The sequence below is a fragment of the Carettochelys insculpta genome, chromosome 2 (assembly GCF_033958435.1).
Source record: "Carettochelys insculpta isolate YL-2023 chromosome 2, ASM3395843v1, whole genome shotgun sequence".
NCBI lineage: Eukaryota > Metazoa > Chordata > Testudines > Carettochelyidae > Carettochelys > Carettochelys insculpta.
In genome coordinates this window covers 131,778,317-131,803,835 of record NC_134138.1, presented here as the reverse complement: position 1 = coordinate 131,803,835, position 25,519 = coordinate 131,778,317, and the positions used below count along the sequence as shown (strand labels likewise).

The following is a 25,519-nucleotide window of genomic DNA, read 5'->3' as shown; positions in this document are numbered from 1 at the left end:
ATACTATGAGAATTTCTGTTGAAGCAGCCAAGACTGAAATTTCCAATGCATTGTAAGCTAAATACAGAAATTGCTTTAGTGTAATACTCAGGTTGCACAGTCAAAACTTCAAGAATAAGGAACTATCTATATGAAGATCACATACACAAATTGAACTCTACTCCACTGTGCATTTCCATTATAAGAGACTCTTCAGTTGCATCACAATAACCTATTGCAGACACAGTTGTTTATTAAACACAAGAACTCCAGGCATGCAGTGGTCAAGGTAGGGATGTAAAAACCCAGTTAGTTAGTTAACTGGTTAAACGTTAATTTTAACCAGTTAGACGATTAAATGGGGGCGGGGAGAAGGGAAGGATGGCCACAGGGGCTGCTCCAGCCCAGCCTAGGTTGGAAAACTCCTTGCCAGTGGCATTCTGAGGCTGGGCCCGTCACAGATAAGAGCTGCTCCAGCCACAGCCCCCAATGGGTAATCATAATCAGTAAGCTTCATTCATTTAGGGTGAGGCTCACCAGTTAACATCCGTAGCTCAACAGTCTATAAGACGCTAACTATACATTTAAATTAGTTGATTTACAGACAAGATGCATTTAATTACAGGATGAACCTCTTTAATCTGGATTTCCCTAGTCTGACAACAGGCAAAAACCAATGCGCTCGGGCCAGGGAGGTTGCTAAACTGGGGAAAAATGGAGCCAGAACAGCAGAATAGGCAGTGGCTGGAAGCAGAGGGGCAAGTATTGACCCTCCTTGGGCCCGCAAATTCCCTGGTTAAGGACTGGTCAGGTTCCAAGGGTGCTGGAGTGGGAAAGTTCAACCTGCACATACACAGTTATAGGGATTAGCCAAGACTCCAAGTGGATAAATTAAAAAAAAAAAATTGTATTTTTAAAATACAAATGTTCAAAATTTAATTCCTAATCATGACAATCTAAGGTCCTAAATTTACAAGAGTCTATTAAAGTAATTTAAATATATTAATAAAGTTGAATAAATGAGCTTTCCTTGAATTTCAATCATTTAAACAGTATAGCTTTTTCCATTCCATTAAAAAAAATCAGTAGCAAAAACATCATTAGCTTTTGGGGTCATCTCAAGATTTGAAAACATCACAATGTCATGTACTAAACTAAAAATCAATATTATTTTCAGTCTTTACAAAAGGAGCTGCTGTTTCACATTCTTCCAAATGTAAGTACTGCCACAGATTCTGTTGTATAGAAAAGCTTTTGGTTAGTTTTGGTTTCAATTTAACTAGCAGGTGCAGATAAGCTATTCCAAATGAAGAAAATATTATTCAATGTTAAGGAATTGCCTGGGAACAGAAAAAGAAGGAACAATTGTTCTCCTCTTCCAGTCTAAACAAACCAAACCAAACCAAACTACAACACACAGGTAGGAGAGGATAAGCTGTATCAATTCTGTAATTTTGAAGGCCATAGGGGCCAAGTTTTCAAAAATAGTCAGGCACATAAAACAGCATATATGTGCCTAGTGAGATTTCCAAAGGTTCCTAAGGAGGCAATGCAATTAACTGCCATTAATCTTAATTTGCAATTTTGCTGTAGATGTGCTGTTCTCCTGATACAGAGAAGCTGCTCCAATAAAAAACATTACACCTCACCCATCTTGTGTCTCTCTTTTCACTAGTAGTTTAGATACTTTTGAAAATTGGGTCCATTGTGACCAGAAAAATCTTAATTCTTTGACTACAGTTAATATTTCCTGTTTACTAAGTCAGATGTACACACAAAACACTTTTGAAACACAATCTTGTAAGTATACAGTGCATTTAAGGCAGTATTATTTAACACAAAAATAATTTTAAACACTGGTTGTGTACATTTAATTGAACACCGACTCTATCCAAATGCAACTCGACACCCATCTTAGTTTAAAAATATATACATTTATCATTTTTAAACAAACAAACACTTAAAATGTAAGAATCTAAATAAACATATGTGGAGCTAAATAATTACTTGTCTAAATTTGCATAGATATTGTGTATCCTCTTGATGAGCAAAGGATGTCAACGCATATATACTTTACAAATATTCCTCTGTCTGTTTGAGTCTGTTCAAGACCTCCTAAACAGTAAAAGTTAGGACCACCAAATCTGGTATGTAGGTGCCTCTTACCATAATTTAAAGCAAAGTTGGGGTCTGGCTGTACAAGGAGAACGGAAAATGCCTGGAATCCAATTGCTTTCCAGAACATAGAAAGCGGGGGGGCATAAGAGTAAGGAAAGTTGTACTCCTCCGTGACCACAGTGGAGCTGAAAGCACCCCAGTGATCACTCACTGGCCAGCAGCACAGTCCCTACAATTCTGGCAAGCTCTTACAGTCCTGCCACCCTGACTTGCCCCAGAAAGCAGCTGCCATATGGTAGGTGCCTGCACAGCCTTGGGCTGGTCCCAGAAAGAGCTAGCAGCCTTAGTACGCAGCCCTTCCCATCCTGGATAGCAGTGGGTGAGCTGCGTGGTCCATCCTCTGGCCCCAGGGCTACTTCTGCTCTCCCCCTGGCCCTGGGGAGAGGCTGGTGTGCAGAGTAAGTAGCCCGCCCCCTTCCCCAGATGTATAAGTCTACTAGTTTAGCATACAAGCTGTATTTGTTTGCAATCAACATGTTTTAATGACTATATTAATCCAGGAAAATAAACTGCTCACTAAGAAAACAATATGATTAAAATCCAATTTAAATTGTTATGATTAAACGCAGTCCACAATGCAAAGAAACTATTGCACACATTATACACAATTATAAAATGCTCGTATCTTTGTAAACCAAACCCAAATTTCTTCTAATCCAGTCCCAGGAAGTATTTCTTAACTATTTTCCATACCAAATTTCAAACCATCTTTGCTAAATCCCAACAAAGGTTTGCATTTACACAGCTGTACATTCTCACAAACTCAAGAACAGCTGAAAGGATTTTGCTTAAACATTAAAAATTCAGCCGTAGTCTAACACCAAACGAAGAATATTTTGGCAAGTTCTGAATATAAAGAAACAGGATGGGTGTGTGAGTAGACGACACTATTTTGTAAATTCAGTAAAAGAAGCAGTGGGTAGAAAAATGTATGATTATTTAAAACCCATATGTGATGTCAATTTTTATAAGACTTAATTCTGATTATTTCTGTTTAACATGCGTACAAGGGCCTGAGAAACAACTTTTTTAAAGATAAGTGTCTTCTAGTAAAAATTGCTCTTAAACCACAAGTCTTCACAAAACTTCAGTGGTAGTTTAAATCAGCGTAGAAAAATAAAATCCCGCAAGGCAGATTCTCTATTTCCAAATAGATAGCAAAGTATGAAAACTAGGTAGGTCAAACAAGAATATTTGTACCGCAAAACAGAAGAGAAAAAGTATTTTAATTTACCCCAAACAAGTGCAATCTCTTTACTGTGAAATGCAACTTACATTTTTTTTTCCTCAGAACTGCACTCAAAAACCTAAGGAAGTAAAACTTCAGCATTTACAGATCCATTCAGGATTACTTATTGTTCAGCCAATCACTAAGACAAACAAGTTCCTTTATATTTAGGGGAAGTTAATGCTGCCATCTTCTTACTTATGTCACCTGAGAGTGAGAACAGATGCCCACATGACATGGCTGGCATTGTATGGCATTTATGTGCCACATATGCAAAACATTTGTATGTCCCCTCATGCTTCAATCGTCATCCTTGCAGAAGACACAATTCCACACTGATGACACTCATCTAAGAAATTACACATCACTTAAGTTTCTGACCGACTTCCTTGGAGGAAGGATTGTATGCCTCCTACTCTGTGGTTTTTACCTGAATTCTGCCATGTTTCATGTTATAGCAGTCTAAGGTGATGATCCAGCATATGTCTGATTTAGGAATTTCATTGCAGATTTGACAAAACAAAAAGCAGGTAGCAATATGAAATTTCTAAAGAGAGCTACAGCACTTGACCAATGGTTTAAAGTATCTGCAATACCTTCAAAATCAGAGAAAAAGAGGTGTGGAATATGTCGTCAGAAGTCTTACAAGATCAACACTTTGACACCCCCTAACTTTCTGTTTGCCACATCTGACTCATGATGAAAAGGACGGTATGCCAGTCTGCACTGCTTTGGATTTAAGTTGAACCTGCCTGTTCTCACTTTCAGAGGACATTGTAAGCAAGCTGGTTGTACTGTCTTCCATAAATGTAAACTTGTTTGTCTTAACGACTGGCTGACTGAAGTAAGACTGTATGAATAGGCTCTAAATTTTTACTTGGGTTAGTTTTTTGAGAGCATTTATGTAATCTTTTTTGCATTTGTAAACTGTCCTTTCATGATAGAGACTGCACTAGTATTTGTCTGAGGTGAACTGAAAAATAGCTTTTTTTTTTTTTAAACCGTTCAAATATTTGTAATCAAAATGCACTCTGTATTGTGTTGCAACTGAAATCAATGTATTTGGAAATGTAGAAAAACTTTCAAAAATATTTATAATAAATTTAAGTTGATAGTCTATTATTAACAGTGTGATTAAAACTGTGATTAATCTTGACTATTTTAAATGTGTTAATTGCTTGAGTTAACAGTGACTGACAGCCCTAATGCAATAAGATAGCCTGAGATAAGGAATAATAATACTGCACTGCTCATTTAGGATGTAGCTAAACATTTAGATTTTTTCTCCCCCCCCTAAAAAAGCAAGAATTTACAACACTAAATATAACAAGAAAGTTCAGTGTCTTTGTCTGTTTCATTATAAGCCACATGCAGCTTTTTTATTATTAAAATAAGTGAAAATTAAGGTGTTCTCTTGTTGTATTTGTGACCAAAACACTAAACTTTATGTGAGAACCAGAAAGTGAAATAAGCTACAAGAATTAGCTTAATGGCCATGACAGTATTTATTGGAAGTAAAAAATGCAATATAGCACAGTGAAAAAACATTTTAAAAGTTCTATCGTTTATCTGCAGTGTTGTTTGTAACAGCTATGTTTTGAAAACACATGGATCTTTCCCCATTAAAACTCAGAATGCACATTAAATCCACATTCTGTGTATTTGCACAGTATGTAGCACCATGGGGCACTAAACATATCTAAGGCCTTTGGGCATTACTGCAATGTAAATTTTTATTTACTCAAATGTGAGAAAAAAAATCTGTTTCCTCTAATTTTCAGACACCCTTCAATTACTCTAACTGTTCTTCAGTTGTAAGGTTGTCCAATGTACAACGGAAAAAAAAACCCCATGCACTCAGTTTCTTCTAGCTTTAAAACAGTACAGAAGCAAGGATTACATTAAGCATTTGGCCTTCATTTAAAACTACAAAGTTAAGGGACATCTTTGTTTAGTGTCTCTTCAAAAGAAACAGATGTTAACTGTAGGAATGTATAAATTAGAACAGAGATCTTGTTTAAATATTAGTATCTTCTCTGAATTCATCACTGATGAGCTAATGCCCTGATCCTCAAGTGGAACCTGGAGGCAGTCCAACCAATGCTGTTGGGCTGAACTTAATCCTACTAGAGCAGGTATGTCAAACTCAAAGCCTACTGAGGGCCACATAAACTACATTATAAAATATACCTACAACATAATCTATATTTTCATGTCTTGTTCGAAAATGTATGCTATTATGTAACTGGGAATTTAATACTTAATTTTATTATTTTATAATTTTATTAATAGTTCATAAAATTGAATGTGTGGAATTGTTGTACAGTAGTCCCTCAAGTTTTGTGAGGGTTGCGTTCCCACGCACCCTCGTATAATTCAAATTTTGCGTAAGTCAGGCGGCAGCTTTTTTTCCCCAGCAGAATGCATGTTCTGCAGCTGGGGAAGCAGCAGGAGCACCTGGAGCAGGAATGAGTTCATCATGTATACAACTAAAGCTTTATGAATTAAGAAGTTACGGGAGAAAAGAGAAACAGGAATTTACTGTCCTCAGATGAGGCTCATATGCTTTCTCCTAGTGCCACTAGGCACTTCTGTGAACAGTTTCCCAAATGACTAGCATGCTAATTAGTACAAGATTTTAATATCTTGCCTGCAGCAACCTTGAGGCCTTAAGGACTTGGCATTTTGGACAGAATGAGATGAACACAGTGCAGTTAGCATATGTATTCCATATACTTGAGCTCCACCTTTGGAATTCTAGGAATGCCTATTTATGCAATCACCTTTTAAGGTTAATTCTCCCATCATTCAGTTCTACTTCCCATGAATTGTGTAAAATGGAACTTATTTTGAACAGAAAGGCTTCTGGAACTATAATGATCCTTTCTGCACAATAAAGGAACTGTGGCTCCTATACAGATATAGGAACTAATTCCAAAGTTTGCCTTTTGGAAGTAATGGTTGTTAGAAATGCCAGCCTCAGGCTTCTCTAATTTGTCATTGTGATTAAATTTGGCATCTGATACTCAAATAAAGGATCCAATGTTCTTGTCTACAAAATGCTGCTATGGCTGGTACTCACGCTGTTTCTATAGGTCCTTGGTTATAGGACCTAAACCAGGTGTGGAAACCCCAGCCCACAGTTTGCCAGGATCCAGCCCTTGAGGCTCAGGGGTTCCCCTCCCCAGCATCCAGCCCACAATGCGTAGGGGTGTAGAGCCCCAAGCTTCGTGGGTTGGAGCCAGATCTAACCCAAGGGTTTTGCCTGATGGGGGCAGTCACATCACCACCATTCCCCGCCCCTGGGGCTACGGAAATGGCAGAGCATGCTGCCTGGAGAGGGTTCCCTGGCTGTTCTGATGGGGAGGCACGGGGTGGGGGGGGGGGCGGGGGCGGGGAAGGGAAGGTGTGCCTGTTAGCCTCAGGGGAAAAGCTTCTCAGAGCACTTTTCTCAGACTCGGCTCCATTCCACAGCTCTTGCATCCCCCTCCTGCCACAGACCCATTCTGCTCATGCACTCCCTCCTGCCCAGACCTCCACCCTCAGCCTGTTTCTGCACCCTTCCTCCTACCCAGACTCTTCACCTCCAGCCCATTGCTGAACCCCCCCAAACTGCTCCCCCAGCCCACTTACACATCTCAGGATTCCCCAACCCCAGCCCGCTACTGCGCCTTCCCCCCCAGCATTCAGATCCCACACCTGCTTCCCAGCAGCCCCTTCCATACACTGTACCCTGAACCCCCGCACTTCTCATCCCACCCTGGGCCCACAAAAGAGCTTATCTGGTCTGAGGGAATCCCTGAACCTTAGTCCCCTCTTCTTCACGCCACTGCCTGTGGTGCTGGGGCATGAGGGGAGTGAGATGTCTCAGTCAGGAGAGGATTTTGTGGTTTTTTTTTTTTTTTTGTGGGGGGAGGGGGGTTCTTCTCACATTTACGTGGTCCCCGACTGCTTTTGCTGTGGGTCAATGGCTCTGGACCCAAAAAAAGGTTCCCCATCCATGACAAAATACCTGAGGTCACAAGACCTTTAGGATTATAATATTTGTATCACAAGAGCACCTAGAGCCATGGTGTCTGTGAAGCAGTAGCCATGATAGTGGCAACTGCTATAGTGAACTAACCACATTATTTGGAAAATATATTTATCTGCAAGTCATCTAGCCACATACAAAAGACCAAATAGCCACATGTGGCTTGTGCATTGGACACCATGGATCTAGAGGTCTGGGCTCCACTGTGCTGGGCACTGCATAAATGAAAGGTAAGACTGCCTCAGAGAGCTTTCTCTTTTCCCTTGCACCAGCAATGTAAATCTGAAATAAATCTGTAAATCAATGAATGAAATACCCTCGATGAATTCTGTCTGGATAATAAACTGTATCAGAGCTTAATGGAGAAGCCATCCTGAACTACAACTCTCTTCCCATGCTCAGCCTATTAAATGTACATGATCCTGGTCTCATATTTTCTGCAGGTACACTGTGCAGTCCTTAGAATTGTGAAAATACAAAGTGCCTTCTGGGACAGTAGAAGGCTAGAGGAACCACAGCTCTCCCTTTTTTTCTCGTGTCTCCTTTGCGTGAACAGTCTTGAAAGGCAGATCTTCCTCTGCCCAGGTGATTATTTCCATTGCCACAGAGAAGCCTTGACCTCTAGTTACTCCTGGTTTTGGAAGGGCTACAAACTCTCACGCTGCAGTTACGAAAAGCAGTAGAAGATTTCCTGTGAGAGCACTGTACTTGACCCCTACCTGGTTTCTTGCATATTTTACTGACGCAGCTGGTACCAGTCACTATGGCGCTGGACTAAACTAACAACTTGTTCAATCCTCTATGTTTACCTTTGCACGTTCTGCTCCCCAAGACACATCATGATAGTGGTGTTGAAATGAACTAAAAGGAAATGTACTATGAGATCACGGAAGCTCATCTTCCAAATGTGCTGGCTTCCATGGTGCATGGGTCTAGACTGAAAGCTGGACTGACTTTTAGCGCATCTTTGTTTAACTGTCCACAGAAGGGGAATCTGGATGTTACCAGACAATTACACCTCATTTTGCATCAAGTGCATGCTTTTAAGCTCAGAAATTTTAACAACAACCCACTCAGAGGATGAAGCTGACGCACAAGATCTGCAATACTACACACTGGAAATAAAAGGTTACTGATGACCCCTCAGGACTGGTGCAATGAAGTTTTAAATCTTTAAAAATCTTTATCATCATGGTAAAGTTACAGCTAGAACCATATCTATTTTGAGCTCTGGATGAACAATTCCCTGGATGGGGATGGGATGGAAATGCCCCTAAACCAAGGTTTTAACGTGGAGCCAGTATTCAGAGCAGAAGAGTGATGGAGAGAAGGATTAGTTCCTTTCCTGCATTTCAAAGCGTAAAACCCCTTTCCAAGGGAGAGCAAAGGATCCTGCACCTGGGGCTAAAAGCCAGATGGACAGAATCCCCATTAGACGGCAGCCTGAGGCAGGGATACACAGGAGGAACAAATTCTCTGCATGCCCACGTATGCTGCACGATGGGGGAGAGGCAGTGAGCATCATACAGAGCACTGTGAGACATGCACATCTGGTAGGAGAAAAGCCCCAGGACACATTCCATCAGGGTGAAAAGGCAAATGGAGAATAGATTGAAGAGCTGATTCTTCATCCCACTAATTGTTGCTTGGGAAAGCAATGCTTCATTTTGGCTTTTTGAAAGTTTGTGCGCACTAACTCTGCTTATCATGAGATTCCCCCAATTGATAATGGGAAGGAAGGGGCACTGTGTAGAAATCCTGCTTTCTTCCTAGGGAAAACACGCCCATTTTAGTATCTGGATAGGTAAGGAAAGATTCTGGATCATTTCACATTTCTCCAACTCATCAGCCTCTCTCTCTCTCTCTTGCAGAACTTGCCCCCTGAGCTGTCTTGACAGCTTCCTCACCCTGAAAGCTCAGAGTTCCTGATCATGCTTTTCTGTGGTTAAGTCCTCTATCTTCGGGGCAGGGTGGGGACCCAAAAGTCAGACTTTAAATCTATATCCTGACGAGAACAGGCTGCATGGGAACAGGCACTGCAGAATTTACCCTGTGTAGAGCTCGTAACATAGGGAAATGCCTCACATAGGGAACAAAGCTTAAATTTAGGCCAGGTGTTTGCAGGACAGCTCTACCATGCCTTGGATAGACACAGGGATCCAGAAGGAAGATGCTGCAGTGATTGAAACTCTTCTTTACCTGATCCAGGGTAGGAAAAGAGGGTTTGTATGAGGCAACTTCACACAAATTAATAAAAATAAAGAATTTGAAACAAAGTGCTCAAGAGAATTTTAATAACCAATGTGAGCCTTGCTGAAAATACTGCGGCCTGAGCCTCTGATGAGTTAAGCTCAGCCCTGGAACCTTTGACAACAATACTGAACCACCTCTGAATTCTACATGTGGAGGGCACTAGCTCATGAATAATAAATAAGAGAAAGTGAGCAACAGAATTAAAAGTTACCAAATATTAACAAACAATATCCTTAAGCAAAGGGAGAGACTAACTGTAAAAAGCAAATAGTAAGATGCAGTCATTATGTTTAAATAAAACCAAATTTAAGGATTAGATTTTTCCAATTATAGAACAAAACTCAGAAAACCTGTTTACCAAATGAATTATAAAAATGAAAAAATGCAGGCACTGCATAATTGCAAACTAATCTTTGAGTAAGAAAAGGTACTTGTCTTGTAAATACTTTCTTGAAATAGGATCAGTTACCAAAGAGATAACAGGTACAAACCAGAAAAGACACAAAAATTTACAATACAAAGGAATTTCCAATCTACATAAACATTTTTGCAAATCAAATTCCTAAGCTGGCCCCTTTATGCTTTATAGAGTTGGGATAAGGAAAGGATTCTGAATCAAACGTATACTGTCTCAAAAGAGAATGAATAAATAAAAACTATTTTCTTTACAAAAAAGTTGTCACATAATCCCTCCTGATTTCTATGCACTGACAGAGGCAAAAACGATGTCAACAGTAAACTGTATCTCCTATCACATGCAATACTGTGCTCTTACATTCCAGAACAGCTATAATATACATGCCATTTGGTTTCTAGTTCTCTATATGGTAATGAAAAATAATCTCGTCTTCTCAATATTCAGTTTAAATTTCAACATGAACCCTAGCTATGTAGCTCTTTTAGAAGTTAGGCTTTCATTTTGATGATCTGTTCTGGAAGGTCCGGTGAGGAGGAGCAACTCATTCTATATGAAGACAGTTCGGAATTTTTTAGTTATTTAAAAAGCTTTTTGTTGGCACAGACACTGGTGGAAACAGATACAGCAGAAGAGCATTAGGTGTCTGGCAGCATGAAGTAAACAGCCAGTTTCCATCTTACTTTAATAATACATCATGGCTAAGGTTACGATTTTTTAATTGGAAACTTCCAAAGTAATAGATAGGTTTCAGGAAATAAAAAAAAATTAATGGAAGACAGTGACCTGTCTGGCTGTGTTTATGTGAGGGAGGAACAGGGGCTGACACCGAAATAATCATGGAGGTTGGTTAAAGTCATGTGACAAAATCCTATCCTTAATTATAGACAAAATCTGCCCTTTGTTACATTTCTGAAAACTACTTAGTTCAAAAGCTCATGAGTGTAACTGACACCAAAGTCTGGCTCATATTAATCAAATAGGTTTCACGCTTTAAATATTAATCAATTAAACAAGACTTTTGTTGCTGTTAAACCGCTGTTGAAGCAGGTAGATTGATTTACAATTGTTAACACTGGTCCCACTTTTATAACATTTTCATATAGACTTTATAATGAAAAAGTATTAGGTGCTTTGCAGAGTGTTACAATTTTAAGTACTTTGTGCCATTGAATTCAGACCCCGGTAAAGTTCAGAAGCATTATCTAATGATATTTAGCGTTTGATTTTTTTTTTTTATACACACACAACAGAGTTAATGAGAAGTGTGGGTAATATATTTTAATTTCAGAAGTGACAACATCCTGGACATGTATGCAAAATTTGATATGCATTAAGTTACCTTTGTTTTGCTTTCTTCTGCGTAGCCAGGTGTGTCGGTATCCGGAGGATAGGCAACTGTTACATAGATGTTATAAGGCTTTACCTGTGTTTTGGAAAAACAATTGTATCTCTTAATAGGAGAATCATAGTGTTAAATTTAATATATGTGTACTGACAGCCTATTAACTGGTTAAATGTTAGCCCTAACCAGATGAGGCTAATGGGGGGTTGCTCCGGCTCCATGGGGCTGTCATAGGGAGGGGGCCACCCCAGTGCAGCTGGAGTAGCCCCCATTCACAGTAGCCTCGCCCAGGCAATTCCTGTTCATGTTGGCCCTGAGGGGAAGCAGGGGGGCAGCCCCTGTCCATGGCCTCCCCAGCTGCCCCTCCACCCTCCATTAATTAGTTAACTAGTTAAAGCTAAGGTTTAACTGGTTAACTAATTAAATGGGATTTTACATTCCTATTTCCAAACAGGATACCATTTGGTAAACATGGATACAGGCTTAAAATCAGATGCAGCAGGATCAGGTCTATAATTTTAACAAGAAAGCATAATAGGAACAGTAGAGAATCTGAAGAACTCTTTAATTGATAAATGATCTTTAAAATGTCTTCATTCCAAAATGTGTAGAACGGAGAAAGCTGCATTCTTTCTAAATTAAAAACAAAAACAAAAATAAAAACAAAGCAAACAACCACCCCCGCCCCCACACCTTATACACAAATCGCAACACAGTTGAACCCCCATACTCATTTTGAAGTCTAGGCCAGCAATTAATTTGATTGTTACTCAGGACATAAATGTATATTTATGTGCTTCTGCCAACAGCGAATGCATACTGTAATGTAGTGTAAAGATGATGAAAAGGAGATGGTAGAATCCTCTGTCAGCACAAATAAAGATAAACTGTGTGAAAATAACATTCAGCAGCATAACACCATTCTGAAGGATAAGTACAGAGAAAGCATCAAGATCCTCAGGGCAGTCTATGTCTTTATTAGGCGTTTGTAAAGCACCGAGTACAGGAGTCTGTCGCATGTGGCTCTCTGAGGACTTCTTTGCGGTTTCTTACACTATAATTGCAAAGTGAAATACAACACCCTGATTATTTTCTATGAAGGGTGAATGTCTAAAAGTCAAAAAATGTACAACTCATATCTAAAGAGCAAACGATACGTGATCTCAAAATAACGGATAACTCCCCCTCACATCTTCCTGAGACACAGAAGGTGCAGGAGGGACAGTCAGGAAGACAGTGGTACAAACACGTGTAAAGTGCGAGGAAATAGAATATGTAAAGAGTTTGTAAACACCCTGCAGTAAACGTATCATGTTACAAATCAGTGTGTGTGCTGTTCTTAAAATAGGGGTTAAAGTGTGGTTTGACCTTATATCTCAAGGACAATCTTGAATTCACATGCATTGCAGCCCTTGAATAATTGAGTTTTTTTAACAAATTGGAAAAAAAATGGTTCTTCTTGCTATTGTGGTTGCTGACCCCTGACCTAGCAAATATCACCAGCTTTCTAATGCTTGTATCCATTGTAAGGTTAAGACTTCGACCCTGGGGTGGGCAATAATTTTTGCTGGAGGGGCCACACCAAGAATTTGGGAAGTGGTCAAGGGCTGTACTCTTCCATGATATTAATGGAGGAGATGTCTGGGATGGCGAGTAGGTGCAGCAGGGAGCTTGGGGTAAGGGACTGGGGTGCAGGAGGAGGTGTGGGGTCTGGGACAGAATTTGGGTGAAGAAGAGGGTTGTAACCTCTGGTGGGGTCTGGGATACAGCGGTTTGGGCTGTGACTTGTGGGCAAGACACTGGGGTGCAGGGATCTGGGTTGTAACATAGGGCAGTGGGGAGGAGGTGGTGGGGGAAGGATTATGACCTGGATCCTGTCTCCTCCAGCAGAAAAGTCTTTCAGCTCCTATTGCCCAGAAACAGGAAACTGTCCACTGGGAGAGCAGACATTTTGCAAGGGAACAGGAGCTGCACATGAAGCTTCCTGCTCCCTCCCAGTGTCTGGAGCAGAGAGTTACATGGAGCAGGCAGCTGCTTAAAGCAGAGGCTGGCTGCTCTGTGCCTGAGGCAGCCCATGGGCTATCTCTTATCCACCCCTGCCTTACATTGAACATGAGAAGAGTACTGTAAACATGTCTAATATCAATTTTTCCTTTTATAAATATTCTGTAATGAACTTAAGCTTGCAAGTCATAAGGCTACAAACAGATTTTTTTTTTTAAATTAGAGTCAGATTTGGGGAAAATATTAGCCACCAACCTTCTGATAAGAGTCACATTTCAGAGCCAGTAAACAACAGACAATGGGATCGGAGTGACAACAGGCACTCTCTGTCCCAAGGCAGGCAAGATCTGGCCTGCCGAACTTTTGGATCCAGCCTGCCACAATACTCTGGGCTACCAATATCCGGTGGCCCAGCTGGACCATCAGGCTGGCTTCCTGCCTGCCATGGCCTGGTACTCCACTTAGAGCTCTGTGACAGGCTCCCTATAGGGGTGGGAAGAAGGCAAAGGAGGATCTCTGCATGTTGCTCTTGTCCCTGGCACAATCCTCACCGCTCCCATTGGCTGGAAACTGGCCAGTCTGAGCTGCCTGGGCAATGCTTGTGGCAGGCCCTGCAGAGTGCATGGGTCACCTGCAGGTTTAAACGAGTGTAAATGGTGAATTCTCTGTAACTTAGACTCTAAAAGTAAGATTTGAGGACTTCAGTAACTCAACTGGTAGTTAGGTGTACATTTCAGAAGTTGGTAGATGTGGCTCTGTGGCCTGAAATATGTAGGAAGTCAGACTAGATGACTACCATGGTTCCTTCTGAGCTTAAGGAGGCTCATAAGACTAAATACTACTCTACTCTTAGAGCAGAGGTCAGGAACCAAAAGACAAAGAAGAGCCGTTTTTTTGAGACTGTTAAAAAAACTCAATCATTCAAGAGCCACACTGCATTGAATACCAGACAGTCCTTAATAAATAACATCAAACCACAATTTTTGTAAACCCTATTTTAAGGACAGCGCACATACATATCCCACAGTGTACTGCACGTGTTAAAGAGGGAAGTAAAAAACATTTCAAGGTCCCATATTGTTTGCTATTTACATATGAGTTGTCCATGGGTGGGCTTTTAGACCTTCGCCTAAATATCAAAAATAATCAGGAGTTTTAACAAACACACCACTTTGCAGTTATAGCATCGGGAGCCACAAGGAAGTCTTTAAAGAGCTGCATGTGGCTCCAGAGCCACAGGTTGCACACCCGTCTTAGAGCCAAATGGAAAAAGAGACGCCTTTTTACATTCCTGATGCAGGGGTGTAGGCAGGTATTATTCAGAGTTACAGCACTCTACTTCACTTCAAAATGATTTTCACTTTTTTCTCCTGTTGTAACTGAAGGAGCTGATTCTATGCCTTCTCAGGCATCATAATTTTTACTGAGCTTACGTCAGTTATATCTGTGCAATTTTATAAACACCTATGGGGTTGCACAGCTGTTACTGATGGCCTAATGTGGCATGTAACTATTTGCAAGGATGCACAAAGATGGAAAGAACACAGCTTGACTGTGAGATCTGTAGGCTTTGCAGTTAGAAAAATCTTTACTTGTAAACTAACACCCATTTAATACAAAAATTATTGACAAATGTGGCTACTCGATTTTTTTTTCTAGTCATTTTCAGATCAGAGCTGTACTTTTAAAGAAGTCTGTTCATAATCTGTTAGAATCATTTTAAGGGTCAGTTTCATTTAAATACTTTATAAAAGTTGCCATCATATTCTTATTTGGGCTTGTTGTGCAGAGACATTTTAGTAGTACGGTAGATCAAACCACGCATAAGAATGCAAGAGTTGCAACATTTCTGCAATATCTACCATTTATACTACAAATAGCTGAGAAATAATCATACCTCCATTTGCAGGGCTTCTGCCAATCCTCGAAGAGCAAACTTTGTTGGCGAATAAGCTGTGTAACCAAATAATCCCAACTGTCCAGCCTGAGATGATACAAACACAATTCTTCCCATTCTTCGTTCCTTCATGGTAGCAATCACTGCATGGCTAGGGTAAACACTACCCAAATAGTTGACTGCCATTAATCGCTGTGCAAATATTATGAATATCATATTTGAATTGTGCAAAAACATTTTTTATTCAACACTTCTCAACAATCCATGTTCACATTGGTCATAACACAGCAATCGTAAGAGGCTCATAATTAGTTCAGTAAGTTAGTAAGTATAGGAAGGACAGTTGTATCCCAAGTTTAAAATATTATATAATAAATACACATAATTGGAGATATACATCTCCTAGAACTGGAAGGAACCTCAGGAGGTCATCTAGTTCAGTCCCCTACCCTCTTGGCAGGACCAAGCACCATCCCTGACATCTATTTGCCCCAGTCCCTAAATGGCCTCCTCAAGGATTGAGCTCACAACCCTGGGTTTAGCAGACCAATGCTCAAACCACTGAGCTTTCCCATGCTTGAGCTGAGAATCTTGACCACACACACTTTTTTCTTTAAATATACACAGCTTAATGCCATTAAGTATATTTAATAATGCCTTTCAGACTACATGCTGGTCTTCCAAATAAAGCATGCTTATCAACTTTCAACTAATGGAATCTGATCTGAAGACAGAGAAGGCATTTTGCACCTGTCAAGAAAATAATTAAATATTCAGTCATACTGACTGACTGACTGAGCCAATTATAAGCCTCTTATGATTGCAGTCATATGAAAGAATACTGTGAAGAATAAAAGTTACTAAAACCATTGGAGAGTGCTATTGTTTCAAACACTGAAAGCAGGAAAATAGATTGTTGTAAATAAGCAATAGATTCTGGAGAGTGTTCAATGACTGGCACAGTAGCAAAGAGAGGAAAAACGCATCTTGATTTGTGCCTCTCGCACAGTGGAATTGTAATTAACTCACAGGAGACTGTGGAAGGTACCAAATTAATGCATTAAATATCATACCTAAACATCATGGTAGTATTTCACTTTAAAGTACAGAACATATATAGCAGGAGTCAGCAACCTATCTGAGGCAGAGTGCTGAAATCTGACCTTTTGACCCCTCTGTAAGGTTTGAGTGCCGGTGATACTTTTTAAAGTCACTAATAGTCCAACTTACAAAAACTTCATTAATAAATAAAGAAGCAGTGCTTTACTGTTTCGGTCTTTACATCTCCATCCAACTGTCTTTTTTTTTTCCGAATGTCTACAACTGTCTGGAATTTTAATACAAGTTGAACCTCTCTTATCCTGGATTCTCTGGTACAGCAACCAGGGAGCCCCAGCCACAGTGGTTGTTAGGGGCTAGGGGGCTCATCCAGTCTGGTAGGCAGCTTCATTGGCTGGGGGTGGAGCCGGCAGCAGCTCTGGGCAGGTAGCCCTGCGTCATGGGGTGCAGAGCCGCCAGTGGCCCTGGGTGGGGTGCCCCAATGGCCAGGGGAGGAGAGCTGCTGGGGGAGCCCCGTTGCCAGGGGCACAGAGCCACTTAATTGTCAAACTGCTGTTGTAGTCAGAATCTTTCTAAAACTGACTCTGCTAACAGCAACACCATTAGTGGCTCCCTTTTATTCTTAATAACTTTCCCAGGTTCTCAAGAAAGTTGGCTTCCCGACACACAAGACAAAAAGCAGTACCTCAGGAGTGTGAAACCTACTTCAGGTTGGCGGGGGGGGGGGCACACAAGTGAGAAGCATAAAAAAAAACCCCTCACCCTCAGATTTGGTCCCCTGCAGGAGCAGGCTGGGGGTGAGAGGTCTGGGAGTGAGGATGGGAAGGGTGTGAGTGGGGTCTGGATGAGAGGGAGCCCATGAGCTGTCAAGAGGGAGCGGGACAGTGAGGGTGCAGCTTACCTGCTCCCTGCTGGACACACGTCTCTACCCCCACTTTGTTTCCAGGCACCGCCCTCCACTGCTCTGCTTGGCCAGAATTCTAGAACTCTGCTCTGATTGGCTGGAATTTATCTCTGTAAATGCTGTTACTTAGGATTGTGTGGATCCAAAGACGGAAACTTGTGTGCTAATTTTATGGTCTACTACATGACTACTACACCACCACTTAAATGTATTTTATATCCTATTAGTTTGGTGAGATCAGGTTTCCAAAAAAATGGATGGTAACAAAGAACCTCTCTGAGCTGTAAAGTTTTTTTTTGTCATTTTCATAGCAGTGGGCATACTTCATCATTCATTGCTGCTGCACTAAGAGGCATGAACGTGATCCCAAGTATTATAGTTGAGATCAATTCATGCACCCCACCCCACCCAAATAGCAAGACTGAGTATCCAAGTGCCCTCAACGTTTCAGTGTTGCCTAGGCTTTCTTCTCTGTGTGCATGTGCGTGTTTTCACTATAAATGAAATTATCTGGTGTTGTTGCTTCAAAGTCCTGAATGAGAGGAAAAAATAAGTCAGCAGTCACTGTTGATGAGCATCCATGCCAATGAAATGCAAACTGTGGCTTTTCTCTTATTTCCCAGGCACAGGGTGGGTATGGTAGCAAGTGCTCTGCACCAGCCTTGTCCTCAATTACATCTCTCTCTAATCTGACTTCCTGTACTCCCACGAAAACAACTACAAAAGGTGTGAAAAGTAGCAGCACGGAATAAAATGTCAGGTTTACCCTTGGTATAAAACTGAAGACGGCACCTGAAAAGACCAAGGGGAAGAAGGTGGTAATTGAGTGTCCACAGGTTGCTTACCAGCAGGCGTGCATAGCGGCTGGCAGCCAGGGGCGCGCAGCCGCCAGTGGCCCTGGTGGTCAGTAGCATGGAGCCGCTGCCCCGGTTGGGAAGCCTCCACAAACAGTCACAAACTAAACTGCTAGAGAGCTAATATTCAAAGTACAGACCAAATCCTGACCCCTACAAGCTTTGCATAGAGGCACTTCACATGAATCAGGAATGAAATCCTCCCACTTAAGTCACTGAGCTCCAGAGCTGCAGTTTCAGGGTTTCTATCACAACTGTAATTCTATCACAACCTGCAGTTCACATTTTGGTCAAAAATAGCCATTGTTAGTACAGCATGAACACACGAGAGAGAATGTCTGAGAAGTTCCACAGGATGCAGATTTTGTCCCCATACATATACTCCCAAAGTTAAGTAACGCACTTAAGTAAAAACACCCAGTTTAGAGTTTCCCTAAACTCTAGGATGACAGACATCAACAGTAAACCTAATACAACCACTACTTGTGATGGCTATCGTACTACATGATTTCAAGTTCAAATATTTGGAATGTGGAAGTTGTCTTATGGTAGAAACTCTCAGGAAGCAGGTGGTGCAGTTTCAGGAAGAGGTAGCTAAGCTTAGGAGTATTTGACTCCACGAGCAATTCCTAGACAGTATGCGTGCGGAGACACCCGAGGTTCAGATAGCTGTCCCACCACAAAAGAGTGCTAACACACCATGTGAGGGTGGAGACGGCTCAGGGAGACACCGGCAGCTGGGTCACTTCTGGCAGAAGGCAGTGCTCTGCTCCTGCCCCCAATCCTCCCACTGTGGTCCTGGGAAACTGGTACACTGTTCTGGATATGAGAGATACAGGACATAAGGAATCACCCCCTACAGGACAATCAGAGAAGCCTTGTACCCCCAAGGCTGGGAGGTCTGCTGCCACCACTATGAGAAAGAAATGGAGGGTCGTGGTTGTAGGAGACTCTCTTCTGAGGGGGACGGAGGCACCCATCTGTCACCCTGACATGTTATCCCGGGAGGTATGCTGCCTGCCAGGAGCCTGTGTCCAAGAGGTTATGGAAGCATTGTTGAAAAATTGGAGAAGGTCCAGAGAAGGGCAACAAGAATGACTGAAGGGCTAGAGAACATGAACTGTGAGGGAAAACTGAAAGAACTGGGCTTGTTTAGTTTAGAAAAGAGAAGACTTAGAGGGGACATGATAGTGGTTTTCAAGTACCTCAAAGAGGGTTACAAGAAGGAGGGTGAAAAATTGTTCTCCGTGGCCTCTGAGGACAGGACAAGGAGCAATGGGCTTAAATTGCAGCAAGGGAGGTTTAGATTAAACATTAGAAAAATATTCTTAACTGTCAGGGTGGTTAAATACTGGAATAAGTTACCGAGGAAGGCTGTGGAATCTCCATCACTGTAGAAATTTAGGAGCGGGTTAGACAGACACCTATCGGGGATGGTCTAGATGGGGTGTGGCCCTGCTGAGAGGGCAGGAGACTGGACTCAATGGCCTCTTGAGGTGACTTCCAGTTCTAGTATTCTGTGACTCTATGATTTGCCCTAATTAAACCGAAGTAGCAAATTAACATACCTGAACTGCCGATCTGCTACCTGCATAACACCACAAAAAGTTGTGTCTGATTTTGCAGCATAGTTTCAACTACTTTGATTAAGAACTACATTTCTTGCTGGGCAACTGGTAGTGACAGAGTGAAGCTTATTTACAAGACATACTTTTGCCAATTTTAATTTAAGTCACATGAGTTAATTCGGGTGTCTACAACACAATACAAGGTCCAAGAAATTTAATGGAAAGACGTGCAATGAATTCAAGTCCTTAATGTGCTACGAAATGTCCTTAATGTCTTATGAAATACATTTTAAGAATTTAACCAGAACATATGCTCTCCTTTGGGTGTTTTTCATCTGTAGACCAGTCATCTCAACTGGAAAGTAATAAATGTTTTGTGGTGGATCATATTAAAAAAAGAGTGAGAAAAATTCTGACAACATGAGGATGATCAATCATTTTCTTGGCTAAGGCTTGTCTTCACTAGAGAGTTAACTCCATTTAGAGCTTGAGAGCCATCCTTAGAGTTTCAGCCACATCCATTCTCAGAGGTTTGTGTATGTGCTTTTAAGTGAAGTTGGACAGCCCACAAAGGGGTACAGGCTATTGTCTGAGCTAGCATGACTTGTCAGCCACTCACAATAACTCTGGTCTAGTCCACACAAAATTTTCCCAACATAACAATATCAATGGGGAGTTGGAGAAGGAAGAGAGAGATTACTCTTCCCAGCTGACATGGCTATGCTGGCAATTATGTTGACAGAAGACTGGTTCAGTCTGCACAGTTACTGTCATTCAGGGAAATGGTGTAGCTATGACAGCAAAACTCCTTCTGCCAGCCTCCTGTATGGAGGTCTGCCATCATATCAATACCAGACAAAGTATTATAGGGAAGACAAGTCAGAAGTATTTTGTGGCTATTCTCACTTATACTAGTCTAACTCTAGAGGAGCTAATGCAAATCTAGACAAATCAAATTAACGCAGCAGTGAAGACAGCTGAAGACTCTTCCAGGGTACAAGGTTTAAAATATTGTTTTCTTTAAGGCTGCTAACGGAGGAAAACTTAAATTACTGGCAACCCAGAGGTTGCTTATCACTTTTGTATCAATTCTGAATAAAACCTAAACACAGATCTTGTCTACATAAAGCATTAACCTGCACTAAAAGTCCCCTAGTTTGGACCAGACAGATCCACATGGGCCACTTAGAGCTTAAGGCTTTAGTGCACATTAGAATTTACCCGTCTCTAGTACAGGGTAATGCACCCTGAAGCCAAGACCACAGCTGTCAAGCTGAAAGAGAAAGTTACTCATCAATGGTTCTGCGAGATGTGTCCTTTGCGGGTACTCCACTCAGGTTTTACTCGCCCCTTACTTCTGCCACATAAAAGACTCCAATACCCACCTCCATCAAACAGGTGCTGCTGTGGGGTCACCTGAGCGGAGCACCCACCGGGACCACTCAAAGAAGAAGAGAAAGTTATTCACCCTGTGCAGTAACAATGGTTCTTCGAGATGTGTCCATGTGAGTGCTCCACTACCTTCCTGTCCTCCCCTCTACTTGGAGTCTACAGGGACTCTAGGGAGAAAAGGGACAGAAGAGGCTTCCAACAGGCATGCATTCCACAGAGTGGCTGGAGTGAGAGGCACTCAGAGCGCATAAGCAGCGCAACAGACACTGCTCTGAAGACTCTCTGATCAGCAGCGCTGGGGCACAGCAAGACTTGAGTGCAGCACCCCCAGAGGTCACTTGAAGAAGAACAAGCTGTTACATGCTGTCCTCTCAGTAACTACTGAGTGATACTATATACCCCAAAACAATGATTTATCTACTGATAAACTGACTTCATAAAATCTGTCCTAAATTTCTCTTTGCAAGTGAAGAATTTGCTTGTAATCATTTTAGTCACAAGACATGGATGTTTGTTTAGAGCTAATGATCTTCAATTTTCAAACTCCTTATAGAGTTAATTGGGATTGTCCTTGTTAGCAATAAAAAAGAGCAAGGTTTCATTTGCTGGGGGACGAAGATGCTTAAAATACCACAAACTAAGTGTCCATCCAGCCATCTGTCTTCCTGCCCTTCCATATACAAAAAGAAAAAGAAAACAGTCAGCAAAGTTTCAAATTGTGATTTCAGTACATAGATTTTATTTTCAGCCTCCAGGACCTCAGAATAGACAGTTTACTTGATGTAAATGTTGGATTAGTTATTCTTTAGAAATTATACCTAATTATCTGTTTTAAAAAAAAATACACATGCATACTCACTTCAAAACAGCTCACTTCAAGATCTTCAAATTTTCCTGTAACTGACGTTCCAGCGCAGTTTATAAGCATGTCAACTGGACCCAACTTCTCCTGAGCCTATACAAAAGTTAGTATATTAGTAACAGGGAAAATATTTTTCATGCACTGCAGCAATTCAAATGTTCAAAATCATAAGTAAATGTTTTTACTTTACAAATGTAGCATACAAGAAAAAATACTGAAGACAGACATTTATTACTTCCTTACTTGTTTAAGGACATTCACCACCTGTCCATAGTCTTTAGACACATCAACAGATATACAAAGCACAACCTAATGAAGAAAAAGGGAATTAAACAGAATTAGAAAGACACATCTCTTTAAAATGTTATAAAAGTCAAATGGTTTTCTATTAATGAAAGCATGGTTTGCAAAAAATCCATAAGAAGTGCAAGATATTAACATTTCAGTATTACTTACAAATAGAACTATCAGTGAAATCATTTTAGACTGAGAAAGTTCAATTATAAGTTAACCAGATAAGAGAAGGTAATCAAGTTTAATGATTCCAAAGAGTGTAATTCAATTTCAGCATTTGTTGATCTGGTGATATGGTTCACTAACATGTCAAAAACTGCAAGCAAACTTATCATATAGGTTTTGCAAGTCACAGAAGTCATTAGCTTGTTGTTTGTACCTCTCTCAAATTCAAAATTGACACATTTTAAAAACACAATATAAAGCTCAGGAGTAAAACCTCATTCTTTTACTTAATTCCAAGCTAACAGTGCAGTCTCCATATACTAGAAACCATGCTTTTCTTTTCGACAGGCTTCCTTAACAATGGGACTTTAAGCTTGTAGAACAAGTTTGTTTTTTTTTTAAACTATATTGTTATGCTTCTTAATTGGGACAGCTGCCAGGAACAGATTCATGGAAAGCATTTCAATGAGTAATTCATTAACCATACAGAATTGTGGCAAATATTTAGGATGTGACACTGTTTCATGTGGTCCCCTTAAGGGCACTCCTCTCACACCTCTAGCCATCACCTTTCTTGGGGACAGAACCTGTGTTTTAATCCCATCAAATTAGGGATTTATGGTCTCCTAAATTCTCTTCCTGCAGCTCACTTTGATCACCTTTGCAAGTCCCTCTCATCCTGCTCTCTAAGGGCAATGACAAGGCTAACCAGTGACCAGTCAACCTTCACAAAGCAAAAGTATTTATTCACAAGAAAAGCATTACAGAGAAAACATATTTTGACAAAGTACAAAGTTTATATGCTCCTAATTTCACACTATGGATCCTGCACTTCTGGGTAGCAGTAGGCTGAGTATTATCTTTCCCCGTCTGAGGAAAAAGACAACTCTTGGTCTAACTGCTTGCCTCAAGGCCTTATTACACCTCTGAATCTAAACCTTTTATTTCAGAAGCATGCCATAGTCTGATTTTGCTACTCGCATCATTGGCATAGCATCAGGAAAAAAGGAGGGGGTTGTGGCCTCTCATGACACAGAGGCAACAGTCTAGATTTCTTAACTTACTCTCCTCCCTTGGATTTCTGGGGTCCGAAAAGGGCTCTTCTCCAGGCAGGGCTCTCCTTTCCTCTCACCTCTATACTGTAGCATTTCTTCCTTGTACTTGACAGTGCCTCTACAGTTGCTGCTTTCTTGCAGCCCCTCCTCCTCCCACCACTCCTAATATACCTGCTGTTACTCTATTGCACCCATCTGGCCTGATCCATTATAACAGATTGTGGATGAGTACAAATCAGACTCAGCCAAGCCTCTGTTACCATGGTTACACTTTTATGCATGCTCACATTAGCTCAATAAGAGCTAATGCACGCATATATACAATCAGTGAAATCACATCCTTTCCTTGTAGTTTAAACACAGCCTATACCAAGCCACTCACTTCACATGAGTTCTTAGTTCGCCAGATCTCCTGAACCTGGTCAAAACTAGCCCATGCAACTTACACCAGGGAATGGTACCTCTGAGGACTCATTTACATATGTAGCAATTCCCCACCTTCTCTCCATATTTATTATGACGACTGTTCGTTCACAGTTTGGGTAGCTCTACTCATCACTCCCCAAAGCAAATGCACTCATTATCCTGTTCTAGGAAAGAAGTTTGCTCCTTTCCTGTTAAACAGGTAACAACATAAGGTCTGAGGAAAAACTATCAAAACTTTTTTGCATTTTAGAAAAAAAGTCTCCCAGTTCTCCACAAAAGGAGAACAACATCCAAATAAGGGATGTGAAACAGCATTTGATGATGTAGTTTTATATTTGTAGAACCCTTAGAAGTACTTTATGGTCCATGAAGTCTAAACCTCCTAATCAGGGAGACAGAAAAATGTAAATAAGAATTTTGGGCCAGCAAGAGAAAGCTTTTTTCTAAGTAAGGAGCACGTAAAGAAACCAATTACTGTGACTGAATGTTAGTCAACCAGTAACTCTCAGGAAATTGGTATTTCATGGCCCACACATTCCACCTTGCAGGCACTAGCTGCTGAAGTCTTCAAGTTCTGGAGCAACTCTGATTAATTCTCGTTTGAAGAGCAGCACTGTTGTATAAGCTTCTAACTGTAGCACTAAAGTCACCAGAAATTCAGTCTCAGATTGCGTCTTACAGTACTGCTAGCTTCTTTGCTGAGCTGTTGGTCACACTCTACGTCAACTGCTTGATCACTCCACCATTCATATTTTCATGATGGAACTGCAAGTAGGGACTTTGGCAGTCTAGTTCTGATGCTGACTGCCCCTGTGGCTTTCACCGTCACTCAACAGCCTTTCTTAGACTCCCTCTGGGAGTTTTTAAATGGTTTGTAACCAATTAGTACCATGTGTGGCTCTAGCCATGGTGTATGCAGACATACAAGTTAACATACAATAATTGTGAAAGCTAACCATGTGTCCAATTGGCATGCTTGTCTTCCTGTGGTCAAACTGCAACATTAATATTTCTACATAAATAGAACCTGCTAATCATTCCTGTGTGTAAGGTTGGCTTATTCTTCCTCCTGGTATTCTCTGCCACAGGACACACTGCAACACAAGCTGCTACGGGCACAATATATGGCCTCCCACTGAGCATACTATTTTCTAGTTAACTATTACAGAGTATGTGCCCAGATACTGTCTCATAGTATTATTACAAAGTTAGTTGTGTACACAAAAACAACTGCCAACAAAACAAGTCTACTGTGGGAAAAAGGTAGTCTTGACAAGTGCTATTTTCTTACAATTGAGTCAGAAAAGCAGATCGTCTGGTTACAGAACACCTACAACAATACTTTGTATTTTAATTTCTGTATCTGTACTTAACTACCTTAGGAGGGCTTCATGAGGAGACAATTAGTGTTTGTAAAACTCCAAGTATATGATAAAATAAGCCCCCACAGTTAAAGTATATGGGAGATACACATTTCATAGAACTGGAAGTGACCTTGGGAGGTCATCGAGCCCAGTCCCCTGCCCTCTTGGCAGGACAAAGCACCATTCCTGAAAGATTTATTTATTTAAAATATCTACCTGCCCCAGACCGCTAAATGGCCTCCTC

General features: G+C 41.0%; 1 protein-coding gene across 1 annotated transcript in view; it reads right to left on the bottom strand.

Annotated features, from left to right (window-relative positions):
• The window catches only part of KDSR (3-ketodihydrosphingosine reductase), a 50,757-nt gene that overhangs the window by 10,744 nt on the left and 14,494 nt on the right, over positions 1-25,519 (bottom strand). The window contains exons 4-7 of the mRNA XM_074987776.1: positions 22,215-22,280; positions 21,969-22,064; positions 15,333-15,524; positions 11,429-11,512 (exon numbers count right to left, since the gene is read on the bottom strand). Of these exons, the coding sequence (XP_074843877.1) occupies positions 11,429-11,512; positions 15,333-15,524; positions 21,969-22,064; positions 22,215-22,280 (438 nt within the window). The remainder of the gene's footprint in view (positions 1-11,428; positions 11,513-15,332; positions 15,525-21,968; positions 22,065-22,214; positions 22,281-25,519) is intronic.